The sequence below is a fragment of the Schistocerca cancellata genome, chromosome 2 (assembly GCF_023864275.1).
Source record: "Schistocerca cancellata isolate TAMUIC-IGC-003103 chromosome 2, iqSchCanc2.1, whole genome shotgun sequence".
Lineage (NCBI taxonomy): Eukaryota > Metazoa > Arthropoda > Insecta > Orthoptera > Acrididae > Schistocerca > Schistocerca cancellata.
In genome coordinates, this window is record NC_064627.1 from 1,003,388,493 (window position 1) to 1,003,409,105 (window position 20,613).

Consider the following 20,613-nt stretch of genomic DNA (forward strand, 5'->3'; position numbering starts at 1 on the left):
TGAAAAGGAAAGTTGCCATTATGACGTAGTGAAGACGCTGAGCCACAGAGAGGCACAACGAAAAGACTGTCACACTATAAGCTGTTGGCCAACAAGGCCTTTGTCGAAAATAGACCCCCCCCCCCCCCCCACACACACACACACAGAAGACTGCAACTTCTGGCAGCAGAAGTGTGTGATGGGAGTTGCATCTGGGTGGGGCTAAGGAGGAGGCTGGGGCAGGGAGGGGGAGGGTTAGCAGAGAAGGGGTGGTGGACAGTGAAGTGCTGGGCAGCACCCAGGGTTGAGGTGGAGAGAGGGTAGGGCAGCATCTAGGTGCAGTTGGGTGGTTAGACAGAAGGGGAGGGGGGGAGTTGTGGAAAAGGAGAGAAGTAAAAGGACTGGTGCAATGAGGGATGTGTAGTGCTGGAATGGGAACAGGGAAGGGGTTGGATGGGTGAGAAGAATGATTAACGAAGGTTGAGACCAGGAAGATTACAGGAACATAGGATATATTGCAGGGGGAGTTCCCACCTGTGCAATTCAGAAAAACTGCTATTGGTGGGAAGGATCCATATGGCAGCATAGGCTGTGAAGCAGTCACTGAAATGAAGGATGTCATGAGGGGCAACATGCTCAGCAACAGGGTGGTCCACTTGTTTCTTGGCCTCAGTTTGTCGGTGGCCATTCATGCGGACAGACATCTTGTTGGTTGTCATGCCCACATTGACTGCAGCACAGTGGTTGCAGCTTATCTTGTAGATTACATGACTGGTTTCACAGGTAGCCCTGCCTTTGATGGGATAGGTGATGTTTGTGACTGGACTGGAGTAGATGGTGGTTGGAGGATGTATGGGCAGGTCTTGGATCTAGGTCTATAAAAGGGATATGAGCCATGAGGTAAGGGGTTGGTAGCAGAGGCTGTGTAGGGATGGACGAGTATATTATGTAGGTTCAATATACAGCGGAATACCACTGTGGGAGGGTGGGAAGGGTGGGGCTCAGGACATTTCTCATTTCAAGGCATCACGAGAGGTCGTCAAAACCCTGGTGGATAATGTAATTCAGAATCACAGTCCACCATCTAAAAACTGATCCCAACCTTATGACCCTACCCACCGACAAAGGTTCCACCACTGTCGTTTTGAACTGCAAGGATTACCTGGCAAAAGGACTCCACCAGCTGTCAGATACATCCACCTACAAATCTTGCCACAGTAACCCCATTCCAGAAATCCAATAGGATCTCCAGTCTCACCTCAAATCCTTTGACCCATCCCAAAACCTCTCTCTGGAGTTCATATCTCTGCTTACCCCTACCACTCCCTGCTCTCCTACATTATATGTGCTTTGTGAAGTCCATAAACCCAACCATCCAGAATGCTGCATGATGGCCAGTTACTGTCGCCCCACTGAGAGTCTCTGCTTTCCTAAACCATCTCCTTCCACCTATTACCCAGAACATAACCCCCTATATAAAAGATATCAACCATTTCCTCCACTGCCTCTCCACAGTTCCTATCCCTTTACCACACAGTGCCCTGCTCATCACAACTGATGCCACCTCCCTTTACACTAACATCCCTAACGCCCATGGCCTTACTGCTGGTGAACACTACCTTTCACAACACCCAATGGATTCTAAATCAACAACCTCCTTCTTACCCACCATGACCAACTATATCCTCACCCACATTTACTTTCCTTTGAAGACATACCTACAAACAAATCCGAGACATGGCTGTGGGTACCCACATGGCACCATCCTATGCCAACCTGTTCATGGGCCTTCTAAAGGAATCCTTCCTAAACACCCAGAATCCTAAACCACTCACCTGGTTCAGATTCATTGATGACATCTTTGCGATCTGGATCAAGGATGAGGACACCCTATCCATATTCCATCAGAACCTCAATAGCTTCTCCCCCTTATTCTTCAACTGGTTGTACTCAACCCAACAAACCACCTTCCTAGATGTTGACCTCCACCTCAAAGATGGCTACATCAATATCTATGTTAATATCAAACCTACTAACCGCCAGCAATACCTCCACTTTGAAAGCTGCCACCCGTTCCATATCAAGAAATACCTTTCGTACATCCTAGCCACCTGTGATCATCGCATCTCTAGTGATGAGCGGTCCCTCTCAAAATATACCGAGAGTCTCACTTAGGCCTTCACAGGCCGTAATTATCCTCCCAAGGTTGTCCAAAAGCAAATCTACCATGCCTCATCCTTCCAGTCCCACACAACCTCCCAAAGTCTCACCGTCCGTTCACAGAGGAGCATTCCCCCTCATAACTCAATACCACCCAGAACTGGAGCATTTGAATTACATTCTCTGCCAGTGTTTCTACTACCTCTCATCATGCCTTGAAATGAGAAATGTCCAAAGCACTACCCTTCCCACCCTCCCAAAATGGTTTTCCACCGTCCATCAAACCTACATAATATACTCGTCCATCCATACACAACCCCTACTCCCAACCCCTTACCTCATGGCTCATTTCTCTTTTATAGACCTAGATGCAAGACCTGTCCCATACATCCTCCCACCACCACCTACTCCAGTCGAATCACAAACATCACCTATCCCATCAAAGGCAGGGCTACCTATGAAACCAGTGATGTAATCTACAAGATAAGCTGCAACCACTGCCCTGCATGCAATGTGGGTGTGACAACCAACAAGATATCTGTCCGCATGAATGGCCACCGACAAACTGTGGCCAAGAAACAAGTGGACCACCCTGTTGCTGAGCATGCTGCCCATCATGACATCCTTCATTTCAGTGACTGCTTCACAGCCTATGCCACCATATGGATCCTTCCCATCAACAGCAGCTTTTCTGAATTGTGCAGGTGGGAACTCTCCCTGCAATATATCCTACGTTCCTGTAACCCTCCTGGCCTCAACTTTCATTAGTCATTTTTCTCACCCATGCAACCCATTCCCTGTTCCCATTCCAGCACTACACAGACCTCATTGCACCAGTCTTTTTACTTCTCTCCTTTTCCACAATCCCCCGCCCCCCCCCCCCCCCTCCAACTGTCCCCGGCCACCTGTCTAACCTCCTGACTCCACCTAGCTGCCCTACCCTCTCTCCTCCTCAACCTTGGGTGCTCCCCAGCACTTCACTATTCACCACCGATACCCTGCTATCCCTCCACCTTCCCACTGCAGCCTCCTCCTTACTCCCACCTAGTTGCCACTACCATCATGCACTGCTGCTGTAGCACGCAGTGTGGCTTCAGCTGGCCGACAAAGGCCGTGTTGGCTGAAAGCTTATATGTTTTTGTCATCCCTGTCTGAGACTCGGCATCTTCACTATATGGTGAGTCCCAACTTTCTTTTTCATAATACTGTTACATTCCATCCTGGATTTTCCATTGTCTGAGTTACTGAAATTTTGCCAACACATTCTGAACTGAGGCCTGAAGGGCAAGACAAACTTTTGTATGTTTATGCAAATAGTACTGAATCATCCATTTAAGATGTTGTTTCTTTCTGCTGCCTTATAAACATTTATTGGCTCACATATTTGCTGATTACTTTAGTTTTTCAATATTACCTCCACATACTTCAACAGTCAGTTTTATTTTACTATTTTAAATTGCCCTTTGTCTAAAAGAAATTTATTTTAGACACCAAAATTTTCATCATTACTCCCTGCCGCCGTTGGATAAGCAGCTGCAGCAGCAAGTCGTATACTCCTAGCTCACTCATTTGTTACATAGTTTAATTCTTAATTTCTTTGCGTGTTTTTGGTACTTGCATTGTTTAATTCATAAATTTCGGGCGTATTATAGTATTTGAGAGTTGTAGCATCGCGTTTTAGTACCTGAATAGTGTAAATTCGCGTAGTCGTCTGTCATCTGTTTTTGTTTTGAACGGCCAGTGTCGGTTGGTCACAGTCAGTGTGCTCCCTGCCGCCGTTGGATAAGCAGCTGCAGCAGCAAGTCGTATACTCCTAGCTCACTCATTTGTTACATAGTTTAATTCTTAATTTCTTTGCGTGTTTTTGGTACTTGCATTGTTTAATTCATAAATTTCGGGCGTATTATAGTATTTGAGAGTTGTAGCATCACGTTTTAGTACTCGAATAGTGTTAAATCGCGTAGTCTCCTTCCGCCGCCGAGCAGTGTGTCAGCAGTGCACAAGTGGCAGCATTACTGCATTTACTAGGCAATCTTGTATTTTAATAACCGCTTCAAATTTGTGTCGTTTTGTTTGCGCTCTCTGTAGATTAGTTCAGACGTTCTTTGCACAAGTTTTTAGCATGGATAGGGACTGCAACTGCTGTGTTCGGATGCAGGCTGAGTTGGCATCCCTTCGCTCCCAGCTTCAGGCAGTGTTGGCTTCGGTCACACAGCTTGAGGCTGTTGCCAATGGGCATCACTGTGGGGGTCCGGATGGGGGTTTGTCGGGGACGGCCAGCTCGTCCCACGCATCCCCCGATCAGACTACGACTGTGGTTGCCCGGGATACTGCCCGCATTGAGGCTGATCCCTCACCTGTGGTAGAGTGGGAGGTCGTCTCAAGGTGTGGCAGGGGGCGAAAGACATTCCGGAGGGATGAACGGAAGGCCTCTCCAGTTTGTCTGATGAACCGGTTTCAGGCTCTGTCTCAGGCTGATACTGATCTTCAGCCTGACATGGCTGCTTGTCCTGTTCCAGAGGTTGCCCCTCAGTCTGCAAGATCCGGGCAGTCGCAGAGGGTGGGCTTACTGGTAGTTGGGAGCTCCAACGTCAGGCGCGTAATGGGGCCCCTTAGGGATATGGCAGCAAGGGAGGGGAAGAAAACCAAAGTGCACTCCGTGTGCATACCGGGGGGAGTCATTCCAGATGTGGAAAGGGTCCTTCCGGATGCCATGAAGGGTACAGGGTGCACCCATCTGCAGGTGGTCGCTCATGTCGGCACCAATGATGTGTGTCGCTATGGATCGGAGGAAATCCTCTCTGGCTTCCGGCGGCTATCTGATTTGGTGAAGACTGCCAGTCTCGCTAGCGGGATGAAAGCAGAGCTCACCATCTGCAGCATCGTCGACAAGACTGACTGCGGACCTTTGGTACAGAGCCGAGTGGAGGGTCTGAATCAGAGGCTGAGACGGTTCTGCGACCATGTGGGCTGCAGATTCCTCGACTTGCGCCATAGGGTGGTGGGGTTTCGGGTTCCGCTGGATAGGTCAGGAGTCCACTACACGCAACAAGCGGCTACACGGGTAGCAGGGGTTGTGTGGCGTGGGGTGGGCGGTTTTTTAGGTTAGATGGCCTCGGGCAAGTGCAGAAAGGGCAACAGCCTCAACGGGTGCGGGGCAAAGTCAGGACATGCGGGGACCAAGCAGCAATCGGTATTGTAATTGTAAACTGTCGAAGCTGCATTGGTAAAGTACCGGAACTTCAAGCGCTGATAGAAAGCACCGAAGCTGAAATCGTTATAGGTACAGAAAGCTGGCTGAAGCCAGAGATAAATTCTGCCGAAATTTTTACAAAGGCACAGACGGTGTTTAGAAAGGATAGATTGCATGCAACCGGTGGTGGAGTGTTCGTCGCTGTTAGTAGTAGTTTATCCTGTAGTGAAGTAGAAGTGGATAGTTCCTGTGAATTATTATGGGTGGAGGTTACACTCAACAACCGAGCTAGGTTAATAATTGGCTCCTTTTACCGACCCCCCGACTCAGCAGCATTAGTGGCAGAACAACTGAGAGAAAATTTGGAATACATTTCACATAAATTTTCTCAGCATGTTATGGTCTTAGGTGGAGATTTCAATTTACCAGATATAGACTGGGACACTCAGATGTTTAGGACGGGTGGTAGGGACAGAGCATCGAGTGACATTATACTGAGTGCACTATCCGAAAATTACCTCGAGCAATTAAACAGAGAACCGACTCGTGGAGATAACATCTTGGACCTACTGATAACAAACAGACCCAAACTTTTCGACTCTGTAAGTGCAGAACAGGGAATCAGTGATCATAAGGCCGTTGCAGCATCCCTGAATATGGAAGTTAATAGGAATATAAAAAAAGGGAGGAAGGTTTATCTGTTTAGCAAGAGTAATAGAAGGCAGATTTCAGACTACCTAACAGATCAAAACGAAAATTTCTGTTCCGACACTGACAATGTTGAGTGTTTATGGAAAAAGTTCAAGGCAATCGTAAAATGCGTTTTAGACAGGTACGTGCCGAGCAAAACTGTGAGGGACGGGAAAAACCCACCGTGGTACAACAACAAAGTTAGGAAACTACTGCGAAAGCAAAGAGAGCTTCACTCCAAGTTTAAACGCAGCCAAAACCTCTCAGACAAACAGAAGCTAAACGATGTCAAAGTTAGCTTAAGGAGGGCTATGCGTGAAGCGTTCAGTGAATTCGAAAGTAAAATACTTGGTACCGACTTGACAGAAAATCCTAGGAAGTTCTGGTCTTACGTTAAATCAGTAAGTGGCTCGAAACATCATGTCCAGACACTCCGGGATGATGATGGCATTGAAACAGAGGATGACAAGCATAAAGCTGAAATACTAAACACCTTTTTCCAAAGCTGTTTCACAGAGGAAGACCGCACTGCAGTTCCTTCTCTAAATCCTCGCACCAACGAAAAAATGGCTGACATTGAAATAAGTGTCCAAGGAATAGAAAAGCAACTGGAATCACTCAACAGAGGAAAGTCCACTGGACCTGACGGGATACCAATTCGATTCTACACAGAGTACGCGAAAGAACTTGCCCCCCTTCTAACAGCCGTGTACCGCAAGTCTCTAGAGGAACAGAAGGTTCCAAATGATTGGAAAAGAGCACAGGTAGTCCCAGTCTTCAAGAAGGGTCGTCGAGCAGATGCGCAAAACTATAGACCTATCTCTCTGACGTCGATCTGTTGTAGAATTTTAGAACATGTCTTTTGCTCGAGTATCATGTCGTTTTTGGAAACTCAGACTCTACTATGTAGGAATCAACATGGATTCCGGAAACAGCGATCGTGTGAAACCCAACTCGCTTTATTTGTTCATGATACCCAGAAAATATTAGATACAGGCTCCCAGGTAGATGCCATTTTCCTTGACTTCCGGAAGGCGTTCGATACAGTTCCGCACTGTCGCCTGATAAACAAAGTAAGAGCCTACGGAATATCAGGCCAGCTGTGTGGCTGGATTGAAGAGTTTTTAGCAAACAGAACACAGCATGTTGTTCTCAATGGAGAGACATCTACAGACGTTAAAGTAACCTCTGGCGTGCCACAGGGGAGTGTTATGGGACCATTGCTTTTCACAATATATATAAATGACCTAGTAGATAGTGTCGGAAGTTCCATGCGGCTTTTCGCGGATGATGCTGTAGTATACAGAGAAGTTGCAGCATTAGAAAATTGTAGCGAAATGCAGGAAGATCTGCAGCGGATAGGCACTTGGTGCAGGGAGTGGCAACTGACCCTTAACATAGACAAATGTAATGTATTGCGAATACATAGAAAGAAGGATCCTTTATTGTATGATTATATGATAGCGGAACAAACACTGGTAGCAGTTACTTCTGTAAAATATCTGGGAGTATGCGTGCGGAACGATTTGAAGTGGAATGATCATATAAAATTAATTGTTGGTAAGGCGGGTACCAGGTTGAGATTCATTGGGAGAGTCCTTAGAAAATGTAGTCCATCAACAAAGGAGGTGGCTTACAAAACACTCGTTCGACCTATACTTGAGTATTGCTCATCAGTGTGGGATCCGTACCAGATCGGGTTGACGGAGGAGATAGAGAAGATCCAAAGAAGAGCGGTGCGTTTCGTCACAGGGTTATTTGGTAACCGTGATAGCGTTACGGAGATGTTTAACAAACTCAAGTGGCAGACTCTGCAAGAGAGGTGCTCTGCATCGCGGTGTAGCTTGCTCGCCAGGTTTCGAGAGGGTGTGTTTCTGGATGAGGTATCGAATATATTGCTTCCCCCTACTTATACCTCCCGAGGAGATCACGAATGTAAAATTAGAGAGATTAGAGCGCGCACAGAGGCTTTCAGACAGTCGTTCTTCCCGCGAACCATACGCGACTGGAACAGGAAAGGGAGATAATGACAGTGGCACGTAAAGTGCCCTCCGCCACACACCGTTGGGTGGCTTGCGGAGTATAAATGTAGATGTAGATGTAGATGAATCAAAAACAAAACAAGACAACAAATCATAAAATTCAGCAAAATTTATATACCATATTGTACATGATTCAATCTTCTTGTGGTACTATAATTCACTACGACTCAAGTTTTATATCTGACACACTATAAATATTGTGTTTGTCTAAGGATAACTCCAAAAGCTAGCAAGTTTTCTTTCTTTCCTGTATGCCTATTGACAACTTAGTGCTTCTGCATTTCAGTGAGTGCCCTCTTTTACTCCTAAAGTATTTACACACTATGAATTTTTATCAATAACTCATTATATTTTCTTATACTTAAACTCATGCAAAGTAGAAGACAATAACTGTTTACTTACAAGCTACTGACAAGATAGAGAAAGAGATTGAGTGTTTTAGGAAAGAGAAAGAATGAATTTACCCAGATCAGAGAGATATGATACACTACATAATAAATTCACAAAAGAGCTGTGAAGTCTCTTCCATCTGGTGGATTCACAATTAATCTGGCTCGCTGCCCTTCCATCTAGTTTTGCTTTACTTATTCCAGATTGACATCTATCTTTCAGGACATTTGCCATTCCACTGCAAAACACAACATGATTTCTGAGCATTCAACCCCTGCAAACACAAATGCATTGGCCATTACATTTACCTTAAAAACTACTTTCTGTAGATTAACACTGAACATAACTTTTTGCATATTGATTACATTGCTGTAAACTCTAGAAACTGTTCCTACACCCATCGCACTGTTAACTCATCGTTAACTTCTAATAATTTGTACAGAGCAGCTGCTAGTAATTTCACTACAGGCTTTTTTACTGTGTAACATTTCTCGTTTCAACATGCACACTTTTCATTTCAGTATTAATTCCATTGATTTTACTACTTGTCACTCATTTACTTGATTGCTAACCACTGATGTTTTACATTTACATTTTTGTTCAGCAAGACCGTTACTGCTGTCATCTTCACATTGCTTACATCCCTCACTAATAAGCTCATCAACTTGAACAACCATTTCCATCACCGTATGTACACAGTCTTTAGTAACATCACTTACATCAGGTTTAATTAATGAGAAATTATTTACCTTACTATTAATCCTCAAAGTCCCACCTTCTTTTTCAATCTGACACCATTTACACTATTATCTATTTTATCAAGAACTTCATTTACTATTTGCACACATTCTGTTTCAACATTATCAAATGTATCCTATTTACAGTAACATCCTGGTTTAACTATCCCCACCTTCTCAATACCAACAGCATTAATTTGCTTCACATAAAAAATCATTCCATTCCTATCATCTGAATACTAAGTTTGTACTACTCCAGTTAAAGCAGACTGACAAAAATCAGCAACTTCCATCTCCTTATTACACAGCTTTTCAGTTGATAACCTATCACTATTAAAAGATTCTAACCTTGTACCAAACCTTTTTGTTGCATTTCCTTTTTTATGTCAAACAATTCTGCATTGACTATACATCATTACTTATACTTTCTGAACTGTGAATCTACTTTCAAAACCTTTCTTTAAAAAAAACTCTTACAGTGGAAGGGTGGCAACTTTATGTACTAAAATAAAAACCCATGAAATGCAGTCTTATATAAAATATACAAGGTTGGCCAAATATGCTCTACATTACACATATACCGCCTCTCAAGATCATAGGCAATATAAAAACATATTTCAGGAAATTGGCAGTATTGCTGTCATCATTTCTTTGTGCTACAGTATTAGATGGTCCATCCATTTCTGGCTACTGATCTTGGTGATTAAAACTGATGTTCTATAACTGTACAGCTTTGTTTTAGAAACTAGATACCTGATCATAACATATTTGCTAAATGCTGTTGTGTATGAGGGTGGTACTACATAACCAACTAGTTTAGGTCCACTCATTGATACAGTTATGAATACGGTGCTTCTGCACGTGCCTTATATGCCCACAATATTGTCACTTCACATTTGCAGAAAATGCACCGTGCCTATCCATCACAATCAGTGACAAATCAATTTCCTCACATTCCGCTGCTAATCCCACACTCGAATTGAGATTCTTAGGTGCCCCCACGCACATCTTCTCAACATATCTGGTGGCAAACCCCGCATGAAAGCAACAAGTACCCTCTGCTCTGCCTCCTCCAGTGCAACTTTATTCACTTCCTCACTCTGAATCAGTTTATATATTTGTACATTCCCTTTTCTTATTCCGTCAGAAAATTCTTATACATCTTCCCAATAGCGCACAACTGCTCCCAAAAGAATCTCAGGCTAGTCTGCTACTTATACTTCTATTTCAACAGCTCAAATGTCTCCACCTTATTCAGTGCTTCTGTGCATCTCACAGAAGTCTTCTTAGCCTTTGCCTCTCCTGTCAAACATAATTTCACTATCTGCAACAACTGTCCACTGTCAATACTCACAGACATAGTCAGGTCCTGCACAACTGACACACCACCCTCAGATGACCTTCCAGAAAATAGTCTGACTACGTTAGTGGCAGCTGGATCTATTACAAGGCTCAGCATCTTAAGCAACGCTAACTCCTCATCTTTAGCTGCAGACTAAGCAAGACCATATTTTCTGCTCTCCATCGCACTACCTCATTAACTAATGCCTGAACTGCCTCTGGCCCAGTGGAACCCTGTGTCTCTTACTCTGCCATTCAAGTATTCTGCCACTAATCTTCATTCATGCACAATACAAATACACAATATAACAACATATTAGTATTTTTTCTTGTTTTTCCTGTGGCATTAAAATTATGTTGCTTCTAAATATAATGAACTAATTGTGTACTGTGCATTGGTGATCAATAAGAGAGTATTAAATGTGAAACATAAATCCAGAATGTAGAAGAATAAATCAAAACTATGATATCTTTGTCTGACACTCTTCTTTTGTTACCTCCTTCATTACATTCCTCCTCCTGGCCTTGATATGTTAAGATGAATGTATCATTGTAAGCTCTATAAGTGATAAAAATTACTTATTTTTATTCAAGCATTGATTCATATATCATTATTTACCACCACTAGTCTCTTTAATTTGTTATTGACAGGTTCCCAAGCGGAAATGTGGGTGAGTAGTGTTGTAAGAATGCAAATAGTCAGCTTGGTCTGTATCTATTTAGCACCATTGCGGTCATCTCACTGAGATAATTACTAACTGTAGTGCTTTCATAGAACTTGCATATTATGCATTTAAAAATTCCAGTTGCCCAGTGCAAATCCAATTAGTGAACTTTAAATATTCCAATCTTTCACGGTCATGAAAATATGAAGCCAAGCCAGTTATTCTGAGAGAATAATGTTTTGGGTAACACAAAATATCAATCTTTAGACTTTTTGTCAATTTAACTTGCCTGGTCCTAAATCGGGAGAGCTAAACTCATGACCACTTATAGGACTGTTAAAATAGATCATTAGTGTAGTGTATATGTAATTTACTTCAAATATGTCTGTTTCATAAATGTCTGTTTCGTTCCCATGCATTCCAACAATATGAAATTTAGATGTCAAGTAACTGATTGAAAATTTTCTGAAAGCTGAAAAACTTTGTCTATAAGTGAATAGAACTCATATGAAACCAGTAAACTAAATAAAAATGCAAGAAGACAAAGTGGATAAATTCTTAATAATACATTATTGTTAACAACTACAACATGAAGTAAAACAATATACCGTTCATTCTTCTAGTTCTGATTTCTGTAGCTGTAAAATTAATTTATTTGAGGCTTCTAGATTGAAATAAAGGAAAGTAATCAATTGAAAACTTTATAATTATTATGTAATTATTGTAGATATTGTAAAAGAACCACAAGACAATGTAGATGTGTAGCTTGGTGAAGTGATCTGCATTATTTTTTAAAATGAAAGAAAATGTTTATCTGTCATGACGTGCTGTGCACAAATACCCTGTCTGAGTTGTTTGTACATGTACTGCATTTCAATAAGTAATAGATTCAACAGACTCTATTGCACATTAGTATGGTGATAACCTAAAAGCAACTCAGAATGATGGTTCCTTTTCATCCAGGGACTGGGTCTAATCAGGTACAAGAGCAGGAATTCACCACTGAAAATTTAAATAACATGCCAGCTATAGATGTGACTATTTCTGTACCTGTTAATGCAGAACCAGATCCTATCATTGTAATTTTACAAAAATTAGATGCCATGGCTAGTAATATAAGCATGTTGAATCAGAGACAGGAAGGTATGATGCAATAACAAGACAATGTAATTAATCAGGTCACACAGATTAATGAACCAGTCAAGAATCATAGTGAGGAGTTAAAACGAAGGTTGATAGCCAAGTGATTAACAACTTGTGCTCTGAAATCAAACAATGGAAAATCCAGGATGGAATGTAACAATATTATGAAAAGGATAGTTGCTGCTCACCATATAGCAAATAGGCACAACAAAAAGACTGTCACACAATCCCAGATAGCACAGTAAGCTGGTTTCAAACTTGTTTCCAGATGTTCATGTATATAAGCTTGAAACAAACATCAAAGTTGGCACAGTTCAAGCTATATTTCAAGCTTGACTTATCAAGTTTGGCTCCAGCTGTATCTACACACGTGGAATACAGCCTGATATTTACAGCTTGTTTTAAGCTATATAATTATTAATCTGAATTTATTGAACCTAATTAATTAAATAAATATCAGAATGGAAATGGTGTGAAAAAAATTATCAAGACATGTATGTTTAAAATTTTTTATTTTCAAAGTGTTTAAAATTGTTTTATTTTAAAATTTAATTATTCTGAAGCCCCTCCGGCCCCAGCACACAGACCATAGCAGGATCAAATATCACTGACTTCTGCTGGTATAATGATCCTGTAACAGGTAAAAAAAAATGTTAGCCATACCTAAACATAAAAAATGTAAAAAGTTGAAACTGATCAACCTAAATACAATGTATGCCCCAGATTAGCAAAATAGCTTCAAACTCACTGATGTAGTAAGAATCATTAACTAGTATAAACGTCACTGAGTAAGCAGCTGCTTCTGGTGACTTCGTTCCAAAGAGTTTTAAAGTAATTTGAAATAACTTTTTGTTTGAAATTTTTAAAGTAAAGATGACATATGGGTAATTTTGCGCCGACTTCGTGAAGAAGCCACACATCACTATTTCTAACAGTTTCAGGGCCATTTAATCTGAATTTGAATTATAAAGAAACAATTACTTGAAGTCATATACACCTCATACTGTAAGCTTATAAGGAAACTACCGTTTAGAAAAATGTAGATGTTTTATTCTACCCACAATTATTTTTTGGCGAGTGAAACGGAATCAAAATGAAATAAAAGATGAAATCGAAATGAATTTCAGAAATTACCAGTTCAGTGGAACTGAAATGTAAAAGAACAAAAAAAGGTGACATTTTAAAAAGGTAAAATAACATTAAGTTTTAATTTATTGGTGCCACGTACTAGAGAGTTAGTTTAAAATGACCTCTTTTTGCTGAACATCTTGTAATATGTATTCTTAGCTGGTAATCCATTTCACTTTCATCCAGGCTCAATTTTTCTACGTAAAAGAATATGATATTTCTTTACATTATGTAATAATATTTAACATTTCTAATATTAATGTACCACCAGAGAAAAATGCACCAACGTACCTGTAATACACTATATATCCTCTTCAGACCCGGTGTAGCAGTAAGGCAGGAGACGCCACACACTTACCGAACTATTTTCCAGTATAAAACAAACTTCACAACAGTCAACAATCATTAACGCGCATCACAAAGGTAAAATGGCCGTAAACCTAGCAGAGTCAGTGCAAGGCTTATAAATGCTTGAGGCGCTTCCCGTGGACGTCTATGGAAGCTATGCTGCGCGCGCATCTGCTGTACAGCCTTCCAGGGAAATTACAGTTTATTTCAAGCTTGGGAAAATTATTTTAATTCAAGGTAAATTTTTACAGCTTGATGTAAACTGTGTAACAGGTTGATTTTTCAATCTAGAATTTTCAGCTGAACCTAAACTCAATATCCACCTTCAAATAAGCTGTGTAACAGGCTGATTTTTCAATCTTGAATTTTCAACTGAACCTAAACTCAATATCCACCTTGAAATAAGCTTGAGTGCTAGCTGGGATAAGCTTTGGGCCAACAATTCCCTTGTCAAAAATCACACACACACACACACACACACACACACACACACACACACACACACACACACTCGCGCGCACGACCAACAACTCACCACACATGACCACAGTCTCTATGTTGTGAGCTGATATAGAAATCATAACTGAATAGATCTCAGAATTGAAACCACCATTAGGGGTATTCCAGAATTAGTAGAAAAATCAACTGAAACCACAGTACTTTGAAACTAGAGCAAGGAACTTTGAAATCCACCCTTCAACAACCCAAAACCCAGGAAGAGGAAAAAAAATAGATGAATTTTTAAAGGAAAACAGTGACTAAATTACAGAAAGATTAGAATCGGAATTACAGAAAGCCATGTGGCACACTATTACCAAACTGTGTTCCAAACAGAGCACTTCCGCACTTGTGGCTAAAGATGAATTAGGACTTGTAAGGTAACAGGGGATAATATGGAACTCTTTCAAGTAATTTAAATTTTAAAGCACAGCAGCAGAGATAATATGCTGGGCAAAATAGACCGGAAAATACTTGTTATGTGTTTTGATGGACGTTGTAGTTCCGTTGGATAGTGTTTTGGTTTTCTTTTAATTGCAACGAATTATATAAGTGTGGTGATAATTTGTAAATTATATAATGTATTTAGATTTAAGTATTTAAATATTATAAAATACTGTAAACGAATTGTGGCCATGTTTAGCAATTATTTTGACTACTGTGGTGTCATGTGACCCGACTCAGGACTGTGGATGTGAGCGGGAAAATCGAGGTCTTTTGGTGGTTGGCCGTTGTGGTGGCGAGTTGGGAGCGGAAAAGTTCCGCGAGTGCAAGCATGGACGCCAGGGTATGCGATGGAACAAAGTGAAAGTGTGTGGGTGTGAGACAAACAGTGTACGAATTGCACCGATTATTATTTGTGAACTTAAAAATGCATGGCCACAACGTTAAAGTGTTTCTTTTGAATAAATAAGTTTCAATCTGAACGTGTATAGTTCAATTCACTGCTCTTCAAAAGCCAGCCAATATCAGACTCAATAATAGGGGCGATAATGCAACCGTTTACTACCAACCCCCTTTACAGATGAGCCACGTGACAAAATAGGTAGTAAACGAGCCCGAGTTCTGTTGCAGACTTACATAAAAGAAACTTTGATATGGGATTTGCCTATATGGCAAGAGGATGTTCATAATCACCTTAATAGTCAGATAGGAAACATATATTATACACACTATGGAGCGTTAAACAAACCATGACACTAGAATGGGTGGGAGCAATTCCAAATCAGTTGCTTGCTCTATTCACATCAAGACCTTAAGAAATATTTTCCCCAGTACATGTAACCCACTAAAAGGTGAAAAGCAAATGGCAGACTCAGGAACTGAACTTTGTTATCTGCTCAGTTAGTCGCCACTGAATACGTTCAAACTATGACCAAACTAAGGTAAAATAAAAGCAAACAGCTGTGTCTATAAAATGAATGACATCCTATTTATCTTGGAAAAAATATGGTTATACTTCACAGTGTTCGTATTAATGCTATTTTATAAGTAACAAGGATACTTGCTGTAGTGAATAGAGACAGGTATTATGACCATTGCAGTTTTAGGAGAGGTTCATAATAGGGAATTGTAGACAACTGACATGACCCAAATAAGTAATTAGATGCAGTTTGTTTGGGAGTATTGAATTTTTTTTCTCTTGGGGGGGGGGGGGGGGGGGGTGGCAAAAGAATCGACCTTCCACAAGGAATGGAATTCAACCCTTTCAGACTTGATTTTTTGGAGGGATGAAGAAAATTTTTATTCATGTAGTAATTCTTTTAGGTGATTTTCTAATGATTTTAGATGCAATATTTATACAAAAATATGTACCAGTTTTCAAAACATACTTTGTGGACTTGGCTTCACTTTATGGGCTAAAATAATTAATTACAAAATATTCTATATTGTAATAAATAGTAAAATGATCATTTAGCATACAAATAACAATAACAATATTGAATTATACAGCGACAATATTATGAAAAGGATAGGTGCAGTGGAGATGCTGAGTCACAGGTAGGTACAACAAAAAGACTATCACGAGATAAGCTTTCAACCAACAAGTTCTCTGTCAAAAATATACCTCGAGACTGGGACAGGGAGGGGGAGGAATAGCAGGGCAAGGATGGGGGATGGTGATGTGCTGCTGGTGATCATGCAAGGATGATGTCAAGAGAGGCTAGGGCAGGTAGGTGCAGTCGGAAGTTTAGACAGAGGGAGGGGGAAGGAGTGAGGGTTAGCGGAAAAGGAGAGAAGTAAAAGGACTGGGTGCATTTGTGCAATAGAGGGCTGTCTAGTGCTGGAATGGAAACAGGGAGGGTGCTAGATGGGTGAGAACAATGACTAACGAATGTTGAGGCCAGGAGGGTTATGGGAGCTGGTGGCAGTGATGAGCAGTCCCTCTCAAAATATACCGAGGGTCTCACTGAGGCCTTTAGAGACTGTAATTATCCTCTCAGCCTTGCATAAAAATAAATTTCCTGGCACCAGCTGCCAAAGCCTCGTTGTCCGGCCAGAGAGGAGCATTCCCCTCATATCTCAGTACCACCTGGACTGGAGCAACTGAATTGCTTTCCCAGCCAGGGTTTCAGCTACCTCTTGTTGTGCCCTGAAATGAGAAATATCCTGCCCACTGTCCTTCACACCCCTCCCACAGTGGTATTCTGCCGTCCACTGAACCAACCAAATGTACTCATCCATCCCTACACAACCCCTGCTCCCAACCCCTTACCTGATGGCTCATATCCTTGTTATAGACCTAGACCCAAGATCTGTCCCATACATCCTCCCACCACCACCACCACCACCACCACCACCACCACCACCACCCCCTACCCCAGTCCAGTCACAAACATCACCTATCCCTGTGAAACCAGTCATGTAAACTACAAGCTAAGCTGCAAATCTGTCTGCAGGAATGGCCACCAACAAACTGTGGCCATGAATCAAATGGACCACCCTGTTGCTGGACACCCACCCAACATGACATTGTTCATTGCAATGACTGCTTCACAGTCTGTGCCATATGGATCCTTCCCACCAACACCAGCTTTTCTGAACTGTGCAGGTGGGAACTCTCCCTGCAGTATGTCTTACATTCCCGTAACCCTCCTGGCCTCAACCTTCGTTAGTCATTTTCCTTGCCCATCTAGCCCCTTCCCTGTTCCCATTCCAGCACTACACAGCCCTCTATTCCACCAATGCACCCAGTCTTTTTACTTCACTCCTTTCCCAATAACCCCACCCCCCACCCACAGTCTAAGCTCCCAACTGCATGTAGCTTCCCTGCTCTCTCTCTCCACCTCATCCCTGCACACTCCCCAGCAGCACTTCACCATCCCTGCTATCTGTCCCCCTCCCCATCATCCTCCTTACCCCCACCCTATTGCCTCTCCCATCATGCACTGCTGCTGCTTATAGTCTGGCTACAGCTACCAGAGACCGCCTCCCTCTCCCTCTCCCTCTCCCTCTCCCTCTCCCTCTCCCTCTCCCTCTCCCTCTCCCTCTCCCTCTCCCTCTCCCTCTCCCTCTCCCTCTCCCTCTCCCTCTCCCTATTTTACCTCTGGAATATTTTACCCAAGAGGGCGCCATCATCATTTAACCATAAAGTAAAGCTGCATGTCCTTGGGAAAAATTACATTCCCTGCTTTATTTCTTCATCATCCTCGGTGTCGACTTCTGCATTGCTGCACTGGCTGAAAAATGGGGTGTGGAAGTACAACACTGACTACTTTATATGATGTAGCTGACAGGTGCACATTTGCATTTTACAGTACTTTACTGTCCCTGTTTGCAACCTCCCCCCCCCCTTCCCCTCCCCCTCCCCCCCATTCCACCCCCCCCCCCACCCCCGCCCCCAATAATACACTGTTATAGGGCCAGGACACTATTGTTTCACCTTCGATAAGCCTCTTTAAAGGTTGCAGGCATACATCCACATACTGCTACAATAGTTTCTAGTTGAACATCTATGAGCAGTAAAAATCTAACCAAAAAGTTCTTGAAGAATAAAAGATATGTGTGGAACAGACACTGTCATTGTTTTAACACATGGCCTAACTGTGTTACACTTATTACACAGTTGTTGATGCATTGTTGCTGTTCTAACCAACACAGGTTTCTCATCTGAAACTGGGCCTTGGACTGACTGTCTCGGGACTAAAAATTGGGCCCTTGTCTATCCTCACAATAATAGGTACTGAAACTACACATTGCTCAAAGTTAAATTTACTGAAATTACAATTAAAAATTAACACAATCAATTAACTGAATACATTGAAAAATTGTTTCTTTTTAACAGTTTCTTCTACTGCAAGTGTTAAGCTGAATTATTTGTTTAAATCATGAAATTGACAAATATAGTTGTGCAAACAATACTTTAGACAAAACTGTTAATTACTTTGAAATTAATGAAGGGTTGGTTTTGCTAACATGTTTTCGAATGGAGCCAAATAGATACTTTAAGAATGCCAGTGTTGCGTGTTCTAAACATTTATAATTATTATAGAATTTATATTTATTTATATGTCAACAATAGAATTTAAGTTATGAAACAATTACTGATTTCACCCTATAACAATAGTATTAACTAGGAATAGTAAAAATAAATTAGAAAATCAATTACATCCATAAAACTAAATACGAAATTTGATCTGGTGTTATATTTTTTAAAACTGAGGGCCAATCTTTCTCTTTTATGGAAATGCAGATTATACTCGCATTTGTTAATGGTAATTAGTCAAAATGAAAAAACAAATTTAAGGAGGCAGATGGCAAAGCAAGAGGGGACGTAAAAATATCCCAGCTTGCTTTATCGCAGTTTCCCCTTGCTTTCAGCCATTCGTAGTACTAGCACAGCAAAGCTGCTTTGGTTGGTGTTACAAGGCCAGATCAGTCAAACATCCAGACTGTTGTTCCCGCAACTAGTGAAAATGCTGCTGCGCCTCTTCAGGAACCACACATTTTTCTGGCCTCTCAACGAATACCCCTCTGTTGTGGTTGCACCTATGGTACGGCTATGTATATATATCAGGCATTCAAGCCTACCATCAAAATTCTATCCAGAGGGTCTGAAAGGTTAATTGATGGGCAGTTAAACATGTGTGTAAAAATTTTGTGAAATATGTGTCAGAGCAGATACTGTTTTATATAAACAAAAAAAATAATATTATCTAAAGAATAAATGGCCATGTTCTCAAAGATCTGAATGAATGAGTAATGCAGTAGGAAACACAAATGAAAATAGAAATTTAACTGTGCTAATTAATAGAATAAATATGTGTACTCTGGCGTGAAGTCTTGATTATAAACTCTCAGGCACTGTTTATTCAAAATCTTTGCGTGAAAATATTTTGTTGGTGTTCTGTAGTATAAAATGAGCTTTTTACCTAATGATAGTAAGAATAAGAACCTAAATACTGTGGAAAATGTTTAACTGATAAAAATCAGATGATTTATCTGGGAATTTATTTCTTTAGCATATTAGCAACAATGTCATGTTAATAAGTGGAAGCTGTAAAAACAATAGAATATATGTTTTACCATAAACTATTTGTATTACTGAAGTAATTGGAATGCAAAGAGACTATAGTCATCAAATTTCACTTTGTTGTAAACGTGTATATTCCTACAAAGATAGAAAGTGAGTAGTCTCACAGCAGAATAGTTATTATAAATTATCTGATATGTGAATAAATAAAGAAACAAAGCAGTTTCTTTAAAATGCCAGCTTGTGATAACCAGATAAATAAGAAACAATATTATGAGAAGGAAATTTGCCTCTCATCATATAGCAAAGATGCCGAGTCGCAGATAGCCACAACAAAAAGACTCTCACAATTAAAACTCTCAGTCATTAGCGTTCGTCAAAACACACACACACACACACACACACACACACACACACACACACACACATGCAAATACAACTCACACATGCAACTGCAGTCTCAGGCAACTGAAACCACACTATCTGCCTAATATATAATATTGTTACATTCCATCCTGGATTTTCCATTGTTAGATAAATGAGAAATATGCATTTGTACTAATATGTCAGACTTATTTATATGGATAAATAAGTAAATGAGAGATTCTATTGAATTGTGTATACAAGTCTCAAGTAAATAAATTTTACTTCTATTTCATCTTTCCATAAGCTCGGCGTTAGAGTTTTCATGTCCTGTCTCCTTTGGTGAGAGTATTTTCTGCACACACTGGTGCTTGTCATGAGTTGTTTCATGAGTTGGCAATCTTTTGGTAAATAAATGAGTAGCATTGGATGAATCAAGTAAGCAGTTATTTGTGATATGTGC

At 41.1% G+C, this 20,613-nt stretch overlaps 1 protein-coding gene across 1 annotated transcript in view; it reads left to right on the forward strand.

The window, feature by feature from the left end:
* LOC126160538 (neurogenic locus notch homolog protein 1-like) overlaps positions 1-20,613 on the forward strand; it is a 76,013-nt gene that overhangs the window by 45,768 nt on the left and 9,632 nt on the right. The window contains exon 2 of the mRNA XM_049916914.1: positions 12,161-12,340. Within this exon, the coding sequence (XP_049772871.1) occupies positions 12,161-12,340 (180 nt within the window). The remainder of the gene's footprint in view (positions 1-12,160; positions 12,341-20,613) is intronic.